The 22,281-nt window shown below is 43.5% G+C and overlaps 2 protein-coding genes across 2 annotated transcripts in view; both read left to right on the forward strand.

Annotated features, from left to right (window-relative positions):
• The first annotated feature begins 203 nt into the window (after positions 1 to 203).
• On the forward strand, positions 204 to 2,179 carry pts (6-pyruvoyltetrahydropterin synthase). Its single transcript, XM_038974994.1, has 6 exons — positions 204 to 582; positions 924 to 1,003; positions 1,177 to 1,199; positions 1,396 to 1,452; positions 1,649 to 1,719; positions 1,838 to 2,179. The coding sequence occupies exons 1-6, from the start codon at positions 491 to 493 to the stop codon at positions 1,959 to 1,961; spliced, it is 447 nt and encodes a 148-aa protein (XP_038830922.1). The 5' UTR covers positions 204 to 490; the 3' UTR covers positions 1,962 to 2,179.
• A 5,114-nt stretch (positions 2,180 to 7,293) lies between these two features.
• The window catches only part of LOC120029640 (myosin-16), a 50,456-nt gene continuing 35,468 nt past the window's right edge, over positions 7,294 to 22,281 (forward strand). Inside the window, exons 1-5 of the mRNA XM_038974927.1 lie at positions 7,294 to 7,377; positions 12,540 to 12,731; positions 18,933 to 19,160; positions 20,721 to 20,825; positions 22,003 to 22,089. Coding sequence (XP_038830855.1) covers positions 7,294 to 7,377; positions 12,540 to 12,731; positions 18,933 to 19,160; positions 20,721 to 20,825; positions 22,003 to 22,089 — 696 coding nt within the window. The remainder of the gene's footprint in view (positions 7,378 to 12,539; positions 12,732 to 18,932; positions 19,161 to 20,720; positions 20,826 to 22,002; positions 22,090 to 22,281) is intronic.

Consider the following 22,281-nt stretch of genomic DNA (forward strand, 5'->3'; position numbering starts at 1 on the left):
TGGAAGACTACAAATCCCTGCACGTCATCTCTAGCTGACACCTTTGCTAACAGGTATTGTGCACAGGAGGTTGGTGGCACCTTAATTAGGGAGGATGGGCTCGTGGTAATAGCTGGAGATGTTTTTGCGGGTAAATACAGGCGAATATATTGACAGTCTCCTTGGCCTAGAGGTTTACACGGTTATCAAAATGTCACGCTAGGGTAAGCCTACACGAAACACAGCTTTTAGTTTGTAAATTATTATTTTTTTAAATGCCCATGGGGAAAAATGTATGAAGGAAAAATTATTGGAACCATTTCCGTTTGACTGCTAGGTTTTATGGGTAGTATAACTCATACCGTGGTACTCTATTGTCGCTGCGCGTTGAATGACATGAAAAGACTAGGGGGGCGTGGACTCAATTCTCCACACGCGCAGCATAACCTATTTAACGGCATCTGCGACGACTATTAATTACATTGTTTACTTGTGTTCATCTGTTATTGCAATGGCACAAGCCGATTCAAGAAACGAAGTAGCAGAGCGCATTGGATACATCACACGAGTCCAGAGTTTCAGCGCGTGCCATCGATTGCACAGGTACCAGTGCAATCCTTTTTTGTTGTTGTTGAAAACGACGACGCAATAGGCAGCTTAATGCAGGGTTGCCATCTAGAAACTGCTGCAGAGGCAAGATGAGTGCAAGATGGAAAGCATTTGGATATTATTGTGTTTCTAGTGAGCCGTTTTATTTGATAGAAGGGAGAGTTTTAACGCCACGAAACTGGAATCGAGTATAACCTGTTGCGTCAATCCCGGAAGATCATGGGATCTGTAGTTCTATTGTAGAGACAGCTAAGCCATCAACTTCTTAAAATTGTTAAACGTTTTTATGATCTATTTGTTGAATTGAAACATCATGTATTGCGTTGTCTCTCCAGCCCGACGTTGAGTGATGAGGTAAACAAGAGGATATTTGGGAAGTGCAACAATCCCAATGGCCATGGACACAACTATAAAGGTCAGTCATTGGTCAAGGTCTCATCCAAACCATGCACGTAGGACCAATTCTGTTGTCAGTTATTGTCTGATTCACAGTTGGCCTATAGGTTACATAGCTGGCCTGTTCCATAACTTCAAACTGGGTCTAACTCAATGTTTATCTAAGGCTCTGTTGTGTTTTTGTATTTGTAGTAGAGGTGACGGTACGGGGAAAGGTAAGTCCCACCTGAGACTTTGCGTCGTACCATATTCATAAAAAAACGACTTACAAAACGTTGTCATGGTTGTTAGTGGTAGAAACACACCAGTAAATCACATGACACTCTCATGATATGAAAGCAGTCTGCCTCCTTGGTAATGGATGTTGGAGACACACAGACCGTCACAGAGCTTCTCTTTGTCCATCTCCAGATCGATCGTCACACAGGCATGGTGATGAACATTACAGATCTGAAGCAACACATCGAGGTGAGACCCTCCCTTTCTTCCAATCCTGGATTTGAATTTTTGATTTGAAGCGAAGGCTATGCTTTGATAACGTAGGCTGCTAGACTATTAATTTCTTCATTCATTTCACATTTATAGCACATTTATAGAGAATAAGGAAAATGTGCATTAATTTATTACTGTGTTATTTACAAACTCATGTATAATCCTGATACAGGAAGTCATCATGATTCCGTTGGACCATAAAAACCTGGATAAGGACGTCCCCTACTTTGCCAATGTTGTTAGGTGTGTGCTCCTCTACTGGACCGTAGCCTTATGTTTATGAGTAACGGGTGGATTTTCAGTTCGCAGCACGCGATTCAGAGTTTCCATGGTTTAACGTTTTTTTTTGTCTGCTGTGCAGCACAACAGAAAACGTGGCTGTATATATCTGGGACAACATGGTCAAGCAGCTACCAGCCAATCTTCTCTACGAGGTCAAGATTCACGAGACTGACAAGAACATTGTTGTATATCGAGGAGAATAGCCAGCCACCTTCAGTACCTTGTAATTAGTAAGATCTTTACTAATATATATTATGTAGTATGCACATCTCATGTTTGAGTTCATAGATGGACTTATACGATGTGTTATGATAGTATTAAAGTACAGAGTTGAGGTTATACTATTGAATAGTATTGTGCATCATTTGCTGGTGCAATCCACTCTACAACTTTGTTACAATAATAAATGGAATAGCTCAAATTTTAAACATGTTGCTTGTGCCTCTCTACTGTGCATCTACAATAGAGAACATCTAGAATGTACCTGACTACAGATTGACCACTAGAGTGCAGGATCTGAATGACTCATAGCCCAGTAAGCAGCTTGACTTGACTGAATTGTCTAGTACAGGGGTGTCAAACGCATTCCTTGGAGGGCCTAGTGTCTGCTGGTTTTTAGTTTTTTTCTTTTAATTAAGACTTAGACAACCAGGTGAGGAGAGCTACTTGCTAATCAGTGACCTTAATTCATCAATCAAGTACAAGGGCTCCCGAGTGGCGCAGCGGTCTGAGGCACTGCATTTCAGTGCTAGAGGCGTCACAACAGACCTTGGTTCGATCCCGGGCGGGGCACAATTGGCCCAGCGTGTGTGTGTTTGACCAGGGTAGGCCGTCATTGTAAAATAAGAATTTGTTCTTAACTGACTTGCCTAGTTAAATAAAGGTAAATACAAACAAACAAACAAACAGGGAGGAGCAAAAACCTGCAGAGACTAAGCCTTGTGTGCAATGAGTTTGAGACATGGTATAGTATGTCAAATCATCAAAGAAAAAGTTTCAGGGACTGTCACACTGTTTGTGGGAACAAGCTAAAATGAGCTTAGAAAAGCCATAGAGGCTTATATGTTCCATTCTAAATTCTCATCAACTGATATTGATAAATTACCATTTAATCTTAAAAAAATTATTTCACCTTTATTTAACCAGGTAGGCGAGTTGAACAAGTTCTCATTTACAACTGCGACCTGGCCAAGATAAAGCAAAGCAGTGCGACAAAAACAACAGAGTTACACATAAACAAACATACAGTCAATAACACAAAATAAAATATAAAAATCTATGTACAGTGTGTGCAAATGTAGGGAGGTAATAAATAGGCCATAGAGGTGAAAATAGTTACAATTTAGCATTAATACTGGAGTAATAGATGTGCAGATGATGTACAAGTAGAGATACTGGGGTGCAAAAGAGCAAGAGGGTAAGTAATAATATGGGGATGAGGTAGTTGGGTGTGCTATTTACAGATTGGCTGTGTACAGGTACAGTGATCGGTAAGCTGCTCAGACAGCTGATGCTTAAAATTAGAGAGGGAGATATAAGATTTTTTTTGCAATTTGTTCAAGTCATTGGCAGCAGAGAACTGGAAGGAAAGGTGGCCAAAGGAAGTGTTGGCTTTGGGGATTACCAGTGCAATATACCTGCTGGAGCGCATGCTACGGGTGGGTGCTGCTATGGTGACCAGTGAACTGAGATAAGGCGGGGCTTTACCTAGCGAAGACTTGCAATATTGAACAGAATGCTACCATATTTCGTTAAATATTGTGGAGTGTCTCACATGGACTTGGAGGGGCTCTCTTTACTTTCCTTTTAAAAATGATTAGATCTCGTGACTTGTATAAGATCCTACAGTATGATATTATACATGCACAGCCCTGGAACATGAACTACAGTCCCCACCATCTCGGTCATCTCTTCTTATGAGCTCCTCCACAGATTAATAAAGCATGTATATACTGTAGTATATCCCAGCACCGTAACACCAGACCGCCCTTACGTGATTTATGGAGATAGTTCCCGCTTGCACTATGATGTTAACGAGAAGCCAGTAGTAAGGTATTTCATCTTCTAGACATGAAATAACAAATGTTTAGTGATGCATAATTCTCTTTCAGACCTCCGGGTTAGCCACAGCTAGCACATACTGTAAATTAGAAACTGTTTTTACGCTGGTACTGTAGAATCCTGAAAGAATGTCAGTCACAAATCATAGCTGACACAATGTCAACATGCTATAACTCATCATACAGTTCAGTGATGAGGCTTTGGGGCAGTATGTGTGCTTACAGATTGGTACTCATGTGATGACCATGTATTTTAGTAAGCCTGCTTTCAAATCCTCTCAGTGCATCTTGGTGTGTATTTTCTCCTCGCTTTTCATTCATTCATGGCTTAAAATCTGTCACCTAACCACAACCACTTTGTCTAATAAACTGCAATGCGGATCCCCTGAATACTCTTGCGATTCAGACCACAACATATGTGAAATGTCATAAGGTATACGTAGATGGGATGATGACACTGAAACGAGGGGGCCCTTCTCTGCCAGAGTTATGGTTTATTTGAAGGATGTACTGGGCGACTGTATAGTATGAGGCAAAATGTTACCACGGCACCAACCCACAATTAATCAGATTCCAAAAATGTGCGTCATGCACCCGCAGACCTGCTGCTATGATCATGCTAGAGCACGACAGAGCAGCTCCAAGTTGCCCCTTAGAAATTGATCCTAGGTCAGTTTTAGATTTTCACTCCCAAAAAGGTTTGGATCTAAGGAAGGTAGGCTGATCCTAGATCTGTGCCTACGAGCAACTTTTAACTGGAGCAGTAGAGATGGCATCACACAGTGCACAGTGCTTTGGGCCCTATCATTACACCCACATACTAGGCAGTGAGATTATAGCAATTACCAGGTAAAAGCCTGTCATTAGGTGGTCATATAAGGTGGTTTGATAGCATCTTCCTATGAGGATAATCAATGTGGTGCATTATGACCATGGACCAAACCATCCAAGACTCTTTATTAGCTGTGTCTCTCCTGAAGACCTGCAGGTGATTCCTCAACAGTTTTTGGGACTCGAAGCACGCCGATTTGATTACTCAAACTGTATTGACAAACATATCACATATCAGTTGTAATTGTCTCATGAACTTGTATGCAGAGTGAAACATCCCCCCCCCTCTTTTGCAGACAAATAATTGTTTTTACATGTTTGTGTTTTTTATTTTACCTTCATTTAGCTAGGCAAGTAAGTTAAGAAAACATTCTTATTTACAATGACGGCCTACACCGGCCAAACCCGGACGACGCTGGGCCAATTGTGAGCCGCCCTATGGGACTCCCAATCACGGCCGGTTGTGATACAGCCTGGATTTGAACCAGGGTGTCTGTAGTGACACCTCTAGCGCTGAGATGCAGTGCCTTAGGTAGACTGCTTCCACTCAGGTAGACTGCTTCCAGTTGTCAGAATAAGAGTTGTGTATCCTGGCAGCCAACAGATGATAGTTTGATTGAATTCTAACGCATTGGCTTCCCAGCCTTTATACCAACCCTTTCTTTAATAAATGTACTAAATCCATCTCCCAGTCTCCTAAATGTCTTCACCTCAGGCCTCTCAACCCTAGCCTCTGTGATAGAGCCAGTTAGATGCCAGTGGAATAATTGTTCCTCCTCCTCCAAGGCTCTTGTACGGCTTATCATCAAGGTTGTGTTCTGGCTCGGAGCCACATCTTAGTGAATGGGGTTTTTGTTTGGCGTGATACACATTAAATGATAACAGCATGGGCTGTGTGTGTGTATTATAGTCCCTTTTGGGACACTGTCAGGAGGAGGAATGATAAAAGACATCTCACAGCTTCGGTGAAACTTGGGCAGCAGGAAGCCTAGTGGTTAGAGCATTGGGCCAGTAACCGCAAGGTTGCTGGATCGAATCCTCCAGCTGACAAGGTAAAAATCTGTCGTTCTGCCGCTGAACAAGGCAGTTAACCCACTGTTCCCTGGTAGGCTGTCATTGTAAAAAATGATTTGTTCTTAACTTGACTTGCCTAGTTAAATAAAGGTAAAAAAAAAAAGACTGGTGTTACTACTTTTTTTTCACCATGGGAAAACAGCTACAGCTTACAGCAAATACCAAACTGCGGGTTTGATTGAATGGCGTCGGAGGTTTTCATAACAGGAATGTTGGTACAGTTTGACCTAGTGCAGAAAAAGCCTTGATTTTTTAAACAAAGTCATCCAGGTAAAATGGTACAGTAAAGTGAACTTGACATCTCCAGCGAGGTCAAATTCTTCAACTCCATCTGCTTCAACCTGGTGCTTGTGGAAAACTCTGAAATGTACTGTCATGCGATCTTCTTTGTCAGATAATGCTGGTGAAATTAATATTTTCGACTGTCATGGTGATTAAAAAGTGAAATGACCTGTCCTCTGCATGCCCCAAGATGAAACAAACCAATCATCCTCCCTGTCATTTCTTCCACCTACTAAGTAAACACGTAATGTCACGCATGGCGTCCTTATCTCTTTCCCTGCCTGTAGAGATGTTGGGATGTAGTCTGCAGGAGAAAAGTCCTGTCAGATGTGAGTTCTAAAGAGCTTAACCTGGAAAGGACAGGTTATGTCAGGTACTGTAGGAAGTGTTTGTATAGAGAGAATTTAATGACTACAGACAGATCGGATGAATGTGGGGAAATACCGATGGATGTTGGTAATGCTTTAGAATAGCTTTCAAGTAATAAACGTTAATTAATCAACTATTTATAAGTAGTGTAGACACTCCATTTTTTACTTTTCTAATGCATGCACAATATTTCCTGTGTGTTTGATCAGTAAAGCTATAATAAAACATGTTTTGCTGTCAGTGTTTGGTTTGATTATAATGAAACTCCGCAGGTATTTCGATTTCACGGAGGATCAAGGGAATTCTGCCTCAGCATTTTCAGTTTGGCTGCACTGATTACTGTGCTCAGAATTACAGAGTACTCAGAGTAGAGAGCTCTGTTACAGAAAACATTGCTGTCATTACCTTTTGACTAATTACACTGACACGGTACACTGAATAGATGCAAACAATTAAAGATGATTTATCTTTTTAGCAGGTTCACTGAATCCCCTTTGTGAATTTTCACCGTAGTTGTGCAGTGTGTAGGGGGTTAACATAGAGCTTTCCTCCGGGGAGGGGAGGTGGGGGCAGACGGTCTCTGTGTGTTGTGCCCCTGTCAGTGGGTGGTGGAGCTTTAAAGAGGGTGTGGAGGGAGGAGGAGAGGGAGGTGTTTGGGGGGAATGTTCAAGCTCGTTTCTGTTTTCTTTTTGCACGTCAGATCCCTCCTTTCTCTATCCCTCCCCCCTTCCTCCCTTTCTCCAGACAGATCTGTTCTTCTCAGGGTCAGGTAGCAGGGCTGCAGCGAGCACACATGCACACACACACACTCACAAACTCACACACACTCCCCAGAGCACCGGCGAGCACACACACTTGCTCCCCAGAGGCCGGTGGGTGAAGACAGGATGGAGTGTAGCTCCCAGACAGAGATGTGAGGATGGAGAAGAGAGTGTGTGTCATCCAGACAGACTTCCGTCAGTACAGACCCATCATCGCCATCCACAGCAAGCCACTGGCACACGTAAGAACCACCTCTCCTCCTTCTCTTTGGATCCACTTCTCTGTGTCTGGTTCTGTTTCTGTCTGTCTCGCTCTCTCTCTCTCCATGCTTGTTAAATTGGTTACAGCCCCTCCTCTGTTCTGCAGGAGGCCTACCCCCTGAGTTAGGGGTCTAGTGTTGGTCTCTACTCTTCCTGCAGGGGGAGGGAGTGAGTGAACTTATACATCAGTGACTGAATGAGGAGGAATTTGTTGTTTTACTTGCTGCCTCTTCAGCAGGGAAGAGTAACAGTCTTCCCTAGTGGTTAGTTAACCTTGAGAGAGTGTTTATGGCTTTGACAGACAGTGATAATGTTGTCTGTCTGGAGAGACTCACACCGATGCAGCAAAGGAATGCAAACAGACTGTCAATCAGACATGGGATCTTGTGTTGAGGAAACAGGAAGTGTTTTCAGGGGATAGTTTGGTTGAATTGTTGAAAATCAATATTGGTCTCAAAGTTCTCTGAAAGGATGTAATATATTAGAGTTTTCCGTCAGGCTTGCGTGTTTAGTTATACTGAGAGTGAGTGGTACTTCAGATTGGATGGTACAGCAGTGTGTGAGTCAGATCTGAGATGGATGATATCTCTGTGTGATCAACGAGCCTGTGACATCAGCCTGTCTCTCTCCATTGGAGACCATGTGGGATCTCTCTCTCTCTCACACACACACACACACACACACACACACACACACACACACACACACACACACAGAGCTTTTGAAGGCATCAAAAGCGGTGTGATTTTCGCACCTTAATAATACTGTTTATTATGGGTAAAGACATTACAGCACAGTGTGTATGGGTCAGGTACGGTATAGTGTACACCTACCAGACTCACCTTGTAATGAAATAAACTCAATTGAAATGTAGAGTTTTACTACAGTGTTTTGATTTTCCCAATGATGGTGGGTGTTTCATGAACGTGGCATATTGTTAAATCACCAGGAGCTCTAGTTTGACTGCTGTCGCTCTATGTTTCTGTGTTGGAATTCTTCAGCATCCCAAAACAGCTGTACTGAACAAATTCTATCTCGGGCCTTGGCTTATGAAATCGAATCATATGAAAACAATCATGTCATTGATCTAATTGCAATCAAATAGCGTACATGCACCCAGAGATCAAACGCAGCACCTGTAGATGTAAGCCTGCATGTGTAGTGGTCGGGTGATCAAAGGGTCTGTGTGCTTACCTCCGTGACCTGGACCTACTAGAGTTCAGGTAGAGGCCGGACCAATCTGCTACAGATTGGGCTGGGCTGCACTTCAACCACCTGGCATTGTTTAGAGTAGTACTGTGTGTGTTTAAGGACATAGCCTAGCTTTATATGTGTTGTAGTGGTTCAGAGTTATGTTAATAGTTGTTGCTTAAAATCATCACAACCTTCTTATTATGAAGTGAAACCGTGTACGTTAAGATTGTAGGGCTTAGTATTATTTTACACAGACTGATGAGAAACCAGTGGGTGGTACAGTACAGATACCCTCAGGTCATTGCAGTGAAAGTACTGTACATTCCAGGCATTTAAGGGCTTTGCAGTATCTTGGAGTTGAGATATCATTGGTTTCCCAGTACTAGAATTGTTCCTACAGTTGTACAACAATCCATTCAACCGAAATGTGTCTTCCGCATTTAACCCAACCCCTCTGAATCAGAGAGGTGCAGGGGGCTGCCTTAATCCACGTCCGGGGAGCAGTTAACTGCCTTGCTCAAGGGCAGAACAGCAGATCTTCCCACCTTGCCAGCTCTGGGATTCGAACCAGCAACCTTTCGGTTACTGGCCAAACACTTTTATCATACTGTTGATTAATACAATAAGTTACTGATAAAATGACTAACAGTGCAGAAACGGTATCAATGAGAGGGACTTTATTCGGGGATCTGCCACTCTGTCCTTGAAAAAAGTGAGTGTGAAGTTCAGAGAGGGAGAGAAAAATAAAGGTATCTTCTGATCAAATGGAAAGATCAGTTCACTGAAAAGTAACAATGTGCACAAATCGCATAAATGTAGATGTGTGTGCGTGCGTATGTGTACATATGTGTGTGCATGCATGCTCCTGTATATGTGTTTTGACATTTTCTGATTGGACAAACATCCTCCCACCTCAAGTCAAAACACAAACGCTCTGCTCCACAATAAGTCCCATTCATCAAGCAGCAGGGGATGTACATTAACAAAGACAGAGGTTCATCAGGGTTAGCTGCCTTATTCACACAGACAATACCCAATGCTTATATAGCTTAGCACTGTGATTATGTGAAAGGTGAACCATTGATGTGTCACCTTAAATATCTTCCCCATGCTTAGCAGTACTGAGGGCTATGGAGCTAATGTGCAGAATGATGTTAAGTGCGACGATAAATCCAGCCCTGACAAGTAAAATACTGTCTATTCACCTGACTGTAGCCGAGGGAAGTTCAGGTGTGTCTCAGTGTGTATATCCTCAATGTTGGTTAAAAACACACATCTTAAATCATATTTGAACAACAAGGCAAATGCCCACAGACACTTGACTCAATGTTTCCCTGTCATTGTTAGTTGACAAACTGTACATGAGTTTGAAGAGGTAAACCCTTTGTTGAGGTTAGGGTTAGAGTTGGGCTAATGACAGCTCTTTTCCAGTGACACAGATACCTTGGCTCAAGCTGCGACAGGTTTTCTATTGCTCTGTGTGTGTGTGTGTGTGTGTGTGTGTGTGTGTGTGTGTGTGTGTGTGTGTGTGTGTGTGTGTGTGTGTGTGTGTGTGTGTGTGTGTGTGTGTGTGTGTGTGTGTGTGTGTGTGTGTGTGTTTTACACAGCTTTCCTTTTCAAACTTCTTTAGATCGAGCTGTGGAAATTTTGTTCACATCTGTTTTTCCACACAAGGAAACTACAAATTTATGCTTTTGTACTCGAGCCAGAATTGCTTGTAGATTCTTGTTAGGTAAAGAGAGAAAATAAGAGAAGATTGATTTGCCCTGGTGCACAGTAAAAGTCTAAATGATGGCTGCGAGACTTCTCATTGTTCTGGACAGCATGTAGGCCAAGGTTACATGCCAAGTGCACTTCAGTGCCATGTAGAATACTTCAAATATGGACGTTTCTGTACCGTCATATGAAGTGTTGTTCCAGAGATCAAGTATGCACGAGAACGCATTGATAGTCTGGCTTAGTTTATCACACAAATACAATATCAGGCATGATGTACATCCCAAGTGTCACCCTATTCCCTAGTGCACTACTTTTGGGGTGGCATTTGAGACACAGTTTTAGGCTGGTTCAGTCACCAGTACGATTAATTTTTTATTTAACCTTTATTTAACTAGGCAAGTCAGTTAAGAACAAATTCTTATTTACAAACCCGGACAATGCTGGGCCAATTGTGCGTCGCCCTATGGGACTCCCAATCACAACCGGTTGTGATACAGCTTAGATTCAAACCAGGGGCTGTAGTGATGCCTCTTGCACTGAGATGCAGTGCCTTAGACCGCTGCGCCAATATGCACTTTAAACAGTGGGCTGCAGTGTGTGCACCCAGGACATCTGATTCAAATAACCTATCTAGCCTTTAGTTTTACAATATATCAGATTATTTGAATCAGATGTATTAGCGTTGTACTTGAACAAAAGCCTGGATGCATTACCGTTCTCCAGGAGTGGCATTTTCCCTTCCCTGAGCAGTGCAAATGAATGAGACTGCGAACTTGGTGACCGCACTACGCCTTCTCTACCACTGTATTTTGGTTGGCTGTAAGACTCTATAGCAGAGAGGGCACTTGAGCTGACTATACACTGGACTGAGAGAGCTAGTTCCTAAACCTCTGTTGTTCCCTCTGATTCACCTCGAATCCCTTTGGAACGTTCCTGGGACTCAGACCTGCAGGTCAAAATACTATTTGTTTTCTTTCAATAACTTCATTTAGCTTAATTGTCTGGTGTGCCAGGTGGCCTGATGTGCACTTTTGGGACAATTCCATTGGCTCTGTTGTTCTGGGCAAGCTGCCAAGCTCAATCAAGTGCACCTAAAGTATTTGAAAGAAAAAACATTGGATTTAGAGAAGCAGGCCCAATTTTCTCATGGCAGGCTGCATTCCACTGAGAGTGTTATTGTATGTTTGTGATAACTTGTCAGGGGGCTCAACCTTTGATAGAGGACTGTTTAGCTAAAGAAAACTCATGGACTGGTGTAGGGGATGTGTTACGGTCAGAGGCTATATGGTGCTGATGAGAAAGACGCATGGACAAAGACAAGGGCTGGTACTTGGTAAACATGTAAAGATATCATTAACATTCTGTCATCTCCATCTGTCTTCACTAAGCAGCTCACCAGCTGTCTGACCTCTAACCTCTGACCCTTGCGTGCCAGGTACAGCTCACTTCCTGGAATGCACTGTACTGTACGTGAGGATGAAACTCCTACAGTGACAGGAACAGCTGGAGATATTGTATAGGACAATATATGGAATGGTCTGGAAGGGTTTCCAGAGAATTACAGTAAAATTCCCTCTGGGACGATATCAATTGATTCATTGACAGACAACAGAATCAGGTGTTCGTGTAAATGTCTGACTGATCTAGCTACGATTTAAGAATCACTTTGCTCTATTCTGATGGATTCTCCTCCACGTACATGTTAAAGTATGATAACATGAACAGATGTTATCTCTCTCCACACACTATAGCTCTGTGTACGTTTCCATAAGCCCAGCTCTCTCTTATTTCTCACCTGTCAATATCAGAGCTGTTAGATGACACTGCGACGACAGCAGCAGCAGCAGTATTGAGGTATTTGCTTTCCTTGTCCAGAGGTCTTTGGTTCAACAGGGGAGCAGCAGCCCACAGGAGGACATTTTATATTGTTTTAAAGAGAGTGGGCCAGGAGAAGGCCCCATCTGGAGAGAGAGAGAGGTGTGTGTGTGTGTGTGTGTGTGTGTGTGTGTGTGTGTGTGTGTGTGTGTGTGTGTGTGTGTGTGTGTGTGTGTGTGTGTGTGTGTGTGTGTGTGTGTGTGTGTGTGTGTGTGTGTGTGTGTGTGTGTGTGTGTGTGTGTGTGTGAGAGAGAGAGAGTGTGTGTGTGATGGGGGAGCAGTCCAGACTCCAGACAGCAGCGAGAGCCAGCCAGCCAGCTAAAGGAGCGTTGTCTGTGTGTATGTATTGCTGCAGGTTGGGTCTCTGTCGCTGCAGCAGTGTACTCAAGCTCAGACTCAGACCCAGGAGGCAGGGATGAGGGAGAGAGAGGAGCTGAGGAGGGCTATAGAGCAGAGCGACCGTCTGCTAGCCAGGGTGCAAGAGCTGGAGGAACAGAACACACAACTCGGCAAGGACAAGAATGAGGTGGCCGCTAAATACAGAGCTGTAAGTCTCCATTTACTAAACGTCTGTTTTCTCTAAGTCCCCCTTACCTTCACCCAATTCTCTGTCTGTTGTCCTTTCTCCCTCTCTCTGTCTGTATCTCTGTCCATCTGATTCTCTCCTTCCCTCTGTTTCTCTCTCTCCTTCCCTCGGTTTCTCTCTCTTCGCCATATGTTGTGTACACAACTTTTTCTGACGTTGTCAGTCGTTCATTGTGTTGTTAGTCGATCTGGTTTCCATTGAGCTTCGTCACTTGACAAATGGCATGGATGGGATGTGTCTGCAAGGGCAAATTTGTGCATGATAAGGGATTCTGAACGTAGTTATTACTTCAACCGCCAGCGAATAATACTCACTAGATAATGATATGTCTCTGGAGAAAGAGAGAGAGAGAGAGCGAAAGAGAGAAAGAGAGAAGTAAAGAAAGAGAGAGAGAGAGAGAAAGAGAGAAAGAAAGAAGTAAAGAAGTAAAGAAAGAGAGAGAGAGAGAGAGAGCGAAAGAGAGAAAGAGAGAAAGAAAGAAGTAAAGAAAGAGAGAGAGAGAGAGAGAGAGAGAGAGAGAGAGAGAAAGAAAGAAAGAAAGAAGTAAAGAAAGAGAGAGAGAGAGAGAGAGAGAGAGAGAGAGAGAGAGAGAGAGAGAGAGAGGGGGAAAGATGGAAAGAGGGAAAAAGAGCCAGACAGTACCAGCTTGTTTTAATGATACTTTCTCTCAGTGTCCGTTTTTATTCCAGCACATTGTTTTACTGTAGAGAGAAGATAGAGATGTTGTGTGTTTTTATTGTGATTCTCTCAGAGCCAATAACAGGCATTATACAGCTCTGTGGCCTCAGGCAGTACAGTGATTGATTGGTTAACTGCTAGGAGAACTCTTTGATAGACATGCTCCCTTCCATTGAAAAGAAGGGTGGCAGAATGATAGGATAAGTTATCACTTTTTGAGTTATTCATCCAGGTGATCCAGATGAGATTAAAGCTGTTCATCAAGAGAGATCTATGTCAAGAAGGCAGCAGACAAACAGTCTGGCATTTACTTAGCATTACAGTTATTATGCTACTGCGGCTGTTATAGGGTTCTGACTTGCAGAGGAGAAGTCGTAGCCTAGTCCCAGATAAGTACAGATCTGTCATTATAACAACAGTTAGAGATGCACATACTGATCTGGGACCAGGCTAGAGAAGTTGTAGAAAAGGCAACACACACCAGGGCAAATGATTTAGTGTGAGTGGAAAAGAGAGAGGGAGAGAGTGTATTTGGTGGTATTGCCAGTGGTTTCAAAGAAAGCTCCCAATCCAGCCTAGGGGATTTGGCCATTACTGGTGCTGATTTCCTTAGCAGACCCGTCAGGCCGCCCTTCAGCCTGCTCCAATGGAACACATCGTGGAGTTAAAAAGTACCACTGCAGCTCTCTTCACACACAGTTTATCACTGTCTGAATTTGACATATTGAAGTGTAATTTGGAATCTCGAAGTCGTAACTTTTGCCTCATGGCTGACCGTTCACACGCAGGTTATTTTGGATTTCCCTTTAAAAGCATTGACTTCTCCTGCTTAAGGAGCACTTCCCAGTTTTCGAGGGAAGTTTGTCCCTTTCTTCATTATCCCGTAGTTTTCTGATGTCGGAGCTGGTCGGAGTTCTGGTGGGCTCAGAGGGACACCACCTCCCAGCTTTCTCTGTCATCAGGAAATGATCTATTCCTTCTTCTTAGTGTGTGTGTGTGTGTGTGTGTGTGCACGTGCGTGCGTGTGTTATTTGTTACATCATGCATTATCTTTCTCATTGGTTAACATAATATCTCTGTTTCAACTCTAATGTTCCCATACATTGTTGCCTACAGACACCCCTGTAAAAAAAAAAAATTCATTTAGCTCCCCCAGTAAAAGTTAGCCAAATGAAATGGTAGCGTTTCAAGCTGTGTCAGGACAAAGACACATAAACAGAGAAAAGTGCTCGGTTTACCCTTCAATTACGGCTAATGGTAAATAAATGTGGAGTCGTTTTTCAGAGCTATCCAGATGCCCTAGTAACAGTAGTCTCCGGACTGTCTGGACTGGTTTAGATGTACTGTACTGTACTGTGTGTGTGTGTGTGTGTGTGTGTGTGTGTGTGTGTGTGTGTGTGTGTGTGTGTGTGTGTGTGTGTGTGTGTGTGTGTGTGTGTGTGTGTGTGTGTGTGTGTGTGTGTGTGTGTGTGTGTGTGTGTGTGTGAAGGAGAGGGTACAGAGGGTCTGGGATGGTTTTAGAGGTACTAGGGCCCAAGGAAAGGACTGCAAATGTGTGTGCTGGAGAGGGTAGAGAAAGAGAAGGAGAGTGATGAAGAGGGTAAAGAGGGTCTGGACTGGTTTCAACTGTGTGGAGAGTGAAAGTGAGGTAGGGAGAGAGACAGGCAGAAGAGAGGTTGAAAAAGGGAGAAAGATGAGGGAGTAAGACAGGGTTTTCTTAGAGGTATCCAGCCAAGGTGCTGCCCAAGGGATCAGATATGTGACTGTTTGGATATGCTTTCTTTTATTTTTTGAATAATCCCATTTCATGTCAGCAGTGTTTGATTGTGAAAACAACCAGAGGCTGTTGGTTGAACTTTCCACCTCTTCTATTTCAACTCTCTCTTCTGCCATAGAAACCCTGGAAGGCAGCAGCCGCTCACTGTCTAATGTGGTTAGATTCCGGTTTTCCTGTAATCTAATAGACATAGATCTCTCTAGTCTTCTCTCTCTCTCTGGAGGGGGAAGAAGGATGCAGTTTGGCAAGGAAGCTGTTTGAAATAGCTGGATATTATCCTGTCTAGGGACATAAACTGTACCTTCATAATCTTCCACATCCATAGGGGCTTTCGAGAAAGCCTTCATAATGGCTTCTGTGTCCTTAGTATACTTCTGCACCTGTGAGTTCCTTACTGTAGCTTAGTCTTATAGCCTTGCCTATATGGAAGATAAGACTATCACTCCAACCAAAAGTTGAATGAAATACAGTGCGCCACATAATATTACATTTGCTTCAGTTCATAGAAGCTGTACTACATCTTTTTAACAACGAACTACGGAACCATGATGTGAAATGGAATAGCAGTTGCTTGGTCAGAACAATCAAATGACAGTCATTGATAACACAAACGGGTCTTCCTCTGATAGAAGAGAGTCTCTCAGATTCCTTCAACCCAAATCCATCTGAATGCATATCCATACTTGGCACCCATGTTATCTGCTACAAAAGATCAGTGTTAGCGTTGGATGTGAGCGGTGCTTGAACACTGTCTGGGCATGCTGAGTGTCTCTGGTCTGTGTAGTTCATGTGGGTGTTACTGCAGGCTTTTACGCAGACATGAACGGGTTCCTCTGTTCTGTCCACAGCACAACTCTTAACATAATGTTGAAAATACAGCAATCTTTTGAGAAGATGTTTTGTTTCACTGTTTTTTCTGCAGATGGATGGAAGCTTGCCATGGTTGGATGAGGCATTTGTAGCATACTTGTCCTCCCTCACATTGTTTATGCTCAGTCAGTGGTCAAGTTTTGAAGATTCACTGCAGGCTTTAGTTTTTGAGGAATTCAGAAGGGTTATTTATGAGGTTTGGTTTTGGTGCCAAACGATTCTTTCATAGTAACCTTCAAAACACTTTGTTCAAACATGATCAATGCGGTAAACTAGGTTTGTCTTGGTCTGTCACATAGTCTACATAACTCGTGCTCAGGTGGTGGTCAAGTCTCAGCCTCTACTTTAAAAGCTTCCGTCCAGTTCAGAAGGGACGTTCATTCAAAACCACAACAAGAATGCTTTCCGTTTCACCTGGTTGGTTTGTTTTACGAGAACCCTCAATACTAACTACTTAATGAAGCACTGATGTAAAACCACTGATGTTATCTTCCGTACAGCAATACAGATAGAGAACCCACTGAGGACACACCGGTTGAATCAACGTTGTTTTCATGTCATTTCAATGAAATTACGTTGAACCAGCGTGGAATAGACGTTGAATTGACGTCTGTGCCCAGTGGGTATGCTTAGTCTAGCCTAGTCTCTACGCTTCGTCTGCTGGTTCATTCAAGAAAATCCGCTGCACTTGAACCTAAGGCACAATATGGCCTTTGTGTCCCTGTCTAGATGAATGCCCTGGCATTGTTGAAACTATGTGGGCGTGGTGGGCACATAAGGTCTTTATGCTGTTAATTTAAACAGAGAGAGAGAAGAGAGAGAAAAGAGTCATATTTGCGACACTGCCCTTGTTTTCGTCTCTTTGTGTTGTTTAGTTGACTGCTTTGACAGTGTAAGGGTTGTGTTACCAAGGGACTGAAGAGGATAACTTAAAGCCATTCACATGACCTGCCATCCTACACCTTCCTACAGTCCCTCCAGGAATCCTTTGGATCCTCTGCCACTAGGGAGAGAGAGACACCTGTTTCAGGACGGGTGAGGCGAAGGGAGCGAAGGAGAAGAGGGGGAGGAAAGGAGGAGAGGCTGTTGTTGCAGTGTGAGAGCAGTACAGTAGTGGAGGACTGGACACAGAGAAGTGGGATTCTGTTTTCTACTCTGGGGGACTGTAAGCGAAGAAAGAATTGAGGAGAGCAGAGGAGGAATGTGTGGATTACAGTAGCAAGTACCAACAGACTGAAATTAAAGGGGAGAAAAGTATTTGATTGAGCAGGAAAAAAAGAGAAAGCAACCGAGAGAAAGAGAAAGCAACCGAGAGAGAGAGAGAGATTAAGGGCATACCGCTGCAGGTGTGCAGCACTAAATCAAACAGTGGGCTATGTGGAGAGAGAAATGAGACTGACTGTTCGCAGCGTGCTGAGTGGAGTTACCGTGGTGACCAAACCGTGAATTAGTACCTTCTCTTCTACAGTGAACCCTCCTGAACCTCCGCTAACCAATCACAGGGAGAGAAAAGCAGAGGGTAGAGGTGTTACATGGAACTTTATTTACAACCTATAAGTCTACCTGGCCTGTTAAGGAGGTGCAGTTGATACAGGTGCAGTACAGGGACTGTGTAAGGGTGTTAGGTTACTGTTGAGGTGCGGTAGGTAGGTAGAGAGTGTTGACAGGTCAATTGACAGGTTGATTGACAGGCGTCGGGTTAAGGTGATGTCTGTGGAGCGGGGCCAGGGACGTGGCCACTCCCTCTCTGACTCGGAAGAGACCAACGGGCTGCAGGTGGATCCTGAACCAGAGGAACTGGACTGGGATAGCTTTAGTACCTCATTGGAACAGAGACTGACTATTGTGGGTATACTGGTGTGTTGGGTTGGAGGGTGTGTGTGTGTGTGTGTGTGTGTGTGTGTGTGTGTGTGTGTGTGTGTGTGTGTGTGTGTGTGTGTGTGTGTGTGTGTGTGTGTGTGTGTGTGTGTGTGTGTGTGTGTGTGTGAGAGAGAGGGCATTGATGTGTTTACATGTGTGTCTGTACTGTTAACTTTTTTACAGTATCTTCACATTATCTGGTAATGTTGAGACAGTGATTTATCCTAACACACCAGCCAACCTTTTGGATAATCTGTATTAAGGGTTGGGAAAAGAGAGTGCCAATTATGTTTTGGAAAATTAAAAAATGTGACATAACTCACTAGCTGGGTAGATAAAGTAGAGATTATGAAGAAAGAGCACAGCACAAACACATTTATATAAATATATTCAGATGGAACATGTGGTCAAGATACATTTGCAAATTGACACATATTTGGGTATGCAGTTCAGCCTCATTCCAAATGCCTTGACCATGATGACTGGTGCATTAGAAAATAGCTGACACTCATCAACCAGGCACCAAATAAGACAGACTTTCAAATCTGTCCTGTTTGGGACAGCTGTTGATAAATGATTTGTGTTATTGTAAAACTGGCTTATCAAGTCAGTGTTTTTCTTTCTCTCGACGCGTCACTGAGATGATTTTTTCCCACTATATATTGGAGAGAGGGTTGGGAAAGGGAGGATAAGTGTCTCACGACTTGGAGTACTCTTGATGCAAGGCATTCTGCTGGTTTTCCATCTGTCTGTCTGGGATATGATTGTCTCTCTATGTAAGCGAAATGATTTACCCTACTGTCCTCTCTCTGTCGTGTCTCTTCTTTGCCTTTACATTCCACCACTATTACATTGTCTCACTGTTTCACCCCTCAACCCTGAGGCCTCTCTCCTCCTGTTCATGCTCCATCTCCTCCTCCCTTACTCACCTCCTGACCCTCTGTGCTTCATCCCTGTCTTCTTCTCCACCTCTTCAGGAGCAGGAGTGTGCCCAGGCGTCAGATCACCGTTGTGCCCAGCTGGAGAAGGCCCGGCGTGGGCTGGAGCTGCAGCTCTCTGGCCTATCTGAGCGCCTGGAGGAGGAGGAGGCGTGCTCGACCCAGCTGGCCCACCACAGAGAGAGGCTGGAGGCAGAGAACAGCAGCCTCAGACGAGACCTGGAGGAACTGGAGAGTGCTCTGACTGCCACCGAGAGAGACAAACAGGTAGGCTACAACCGACTCCTTATGCATTCGGTATGGCTTAGCACTGAATGCACTAAACCGGAGCGGAGAGAGATATTATTTAAACAAGAGAACGTCCTTGATTTGGGACTCCTGAACAGGTCTGCACTATACTGACATGCTTCTAGTTCTACTTTACCTCTCTGCTTCATCTGTTTTCCTCTGGCTTTCAGTATTGAATTTCATGCTTTTACTGTCCTCCTTTTTATCACTTTAATAGTCCCTGGAGAGTGAGTATATTGTAAATATCTAAATGTTAAACTAGTGTGACTACTACATGTACAGACAGAGGTAAATAGAGGGGGTGTTAACATATACTGTTACAAACCCCTCAGAGCTTTAGCTATTTCATTGAGGTTTATGGAAGGATTTAGATGGTATCTTTACTCAGGAATGCTTCATAGAATGTACTGCACTCACAGCATTGGTTGTCTATGATGGAGAGAGTTGAATTCCTTTGACTTAGACTTTGTCAAATTAGTCCGTTTTACCTAGGCAATTAATATGGTACTCAGAGTGTATTTGGCATGAGAGGGGTTTTTGAGAAACAAAGAATAATTGTGTCAAATCCTTGAACTATGTGAATGTTTTGTTGGCTCGTGTGGGTTTCCTGACATGTACAGTAGAAAACTAGGTTGTTTCAATATGGATGCAGTACACTGGGATCTACAAGACTAGACCTGCATGGTGGAGTTATTGGCACTGTGCTTTCACACCTAGTAAGTAGTCGGTCTTGTTGTCATAACAGTTGTAATACTATAGATATGGGTGTTTTTTTTATCAAAGTAAAATGAAATAAGTTACAAGGAATGCAGGCTATTGGGATTGAGTTGCACAATATTTTTATTGTACACTTTTATCATTTCTATGGTATTTGTCATAAAATATGTGCTACACTTGCAACTTCATAAAAAATATATATAATAAACATAATTAAGCAATAAGGCCCGAGGGGGTGTGCTATATTGTCTGATATACCACGGCTTTTAGCCAATCAGCATCCAAACTACCCTGTTTATAATGAGGTATAACCACTTTCCTCTAAACTAAATCATTTCCCTCTCCTCCATTCCTTCTGATTTATTTATCTGTATTTCAAAGTCCTGACAGTCCCAAACTGTTCCCCTGGTTCATTAGAACCTGATGGCCGAAGTGGGACCAGAATGCTACATGCAACATCCACTTTGATGTTCATGAAGAACAGATTGAGAGTAATGGAATCTGTTTGGTCATCGAAGGGATACTTGTTTTATGGTTTGGCTGCAAAGCCATGGACTAATGCAACTGTTTTCCCAAACCATCATCATGGTTATTGTATCAGTAGAAAACACATTGCCTAAGAGTCAAATGACTTCCAGATTAAAACATGCACTGTGGTATTCTTTGCACAGACAGATTTATACTCGTTTGATATTTTCGAAGGTTTATTACTTTTCTCTATTTAGCAACATGTCTGGGGAAGATAAGTAACAAATACAATGGGATCTGTTTTATGATATCAGATGATTTTAATTTCCTCTTTCTCTCCCCCTCATCCTCCAGTCTTCAGACGGCTCAGTCAGGAAGCTGTCAGAGGAGCTGTCCCAGAGAGAGGAAGCTGTCCAAAAGCTTCAGAAGGAGAAAGAACACCTGGTGGAGCTCAGCCAGGTGAGAACTTACTGACCTCTCCTCACCTCACCCAGTACTAACACCTGGTGGCGCTCAGCCAGGTGAGAACTTACTGACCTCTCCTCACCTCACCCAGTACTAACACCTGGTGGCGCTCAGCCAGGTGAGAACTTACTGACCTCTCCTCACCTCACCCAGTACTAACACCTGGTGGCGCTCAGCCAGGTGAGAACTTACTGACCTCTCCTCACCTCACCCAGTACTAACACCTGGTGGCGCTCAGCCAGGTGAGAACTTACTGACCTCTCCTCACCTCACCCAGTACTAACACCTGGTGGCACTCAGCCAGGTGAGAACTTACTGACCTCTCCTCACCTCACCCAGTACTAACACCTGGTGGCACTCAGCCAGGTGAGAACTTACTGACCTCTCCTCACCTCACCCAGTACTAACACCTGGTGGCGCTCAGCCCATGGTGAGAACACACTGTCCCCAGGGGTCATAAAGTGAGGTCAGGGTGAAATGTGAAAGGTCGACCCTGGGTCTAACAGGAAGGGAGATTATGAGAGGGTTTGCAGAAATGCATATCACTCTCACTATAAAGAGCATGTATGCATGTGCATGTGTGTGCGTGTGTGTCTTGTGTGGATTTTCTCTCTCTCTCTCTCTTTCTCCCTCTCTCTTTGTTTCTCTCCTTCCATCCATCATGCCCTATACTTGCAGCTATAGGAACCCCAGTACAGTAATGCATACCAGATGCTGTAACCAACAGTAGCAGCTTGATATCCTATATAATCTGATAAAGTAATTTAGAATCTGAGCCATTATCCTACAGTACACTGACTGGTTATTATATATGTCCAGCATGATGGAAGATGTCTGGAAGTTACAGTTTAGCAATTCAAGTAGTGAGAGAAATGGGAATGGAAATGGCTCAAAGCTCCTAAAATGTTATGAGGGATACAGTCACAGGGTCAGATGTTATGGTGGGGTTACATACATCATGTCACCCCAATGACTTTGTGTCAGTCTTCTGTTATCGATTTTGGAGAGAGAGGACTCACTCTTTGCATTCCCTTGAACAACCCAAATGAACTCATCATGGCTCCTCAGATCCAATATGGCTGACAGATGCACGCGATCCCAATAGGGGATTAATGATTTAAGCTACATCTGTGGGCCAGACTCAGCCATTTTGTTTCATCCCTGTATGCAGCAAGCCATTGAGGATCTGCAGAGCGAGGAGGAGAAGGTGAACCTCCTGACCAAGGAGAGGGCAAAGTTACAGGTGCAGGCGGAAGATGTAAGTGTATTTGGGGGAGATACGCCCAATTTGACTTCAGTAGTGTCTAGCTTTATGGTATTGGTACTGTATCATTGTAACATATGATGAAAGAACGTTATGCTTCTATGATGTTTTTCGGATGCAGATGAACGGTTATGCTGTCCCCTCCATTGAAGCCCAGAACCTTTTAAAGCTTATATTGTTATTCTC

This window comes from Salvelinus namaycush, chromosome 35, assembly GCF_016432855.1.
Source record: "Salvelinus namaycush isolate Seneca chromosome 35, SaNama_1.0, whole genome shotgun sequence".
Classification (NCBI taxonomy): domain Eukaryota; kingdom Metazoa; phylum Chordata; class Actinopteri; order Salmoniformes; family Salmonidae; genus Salvelinus; species Salvelinus namaycush.

What these genes read in the sequence shown, in the direction of transcription:
- pts (XM_038974994.1), top strand. Translation starts at nt 491, where the DNA reads ATGGCACAAGCCGATTCAAGAAACGAAGTAGCAGAGCGCATTGGATAC. An exon ending in CCATGGACACAACTATAAAG is followed by an intron (nt 1,004 to 1,176) that starts GTCAGTCATTGG and finishes TTGTATTTGTAG; the next exon opens with TAGAGGTGACGGTACGGGGA. An exon ending in ATCTGAAGCAACACATCGAG is followed by an intron (nt 1,453 to 1,648) that starts GTGAGACCCTCC and finishes ATCCTGATACAG; the next exon opens with GAAGTCATCATGATTCCGTT.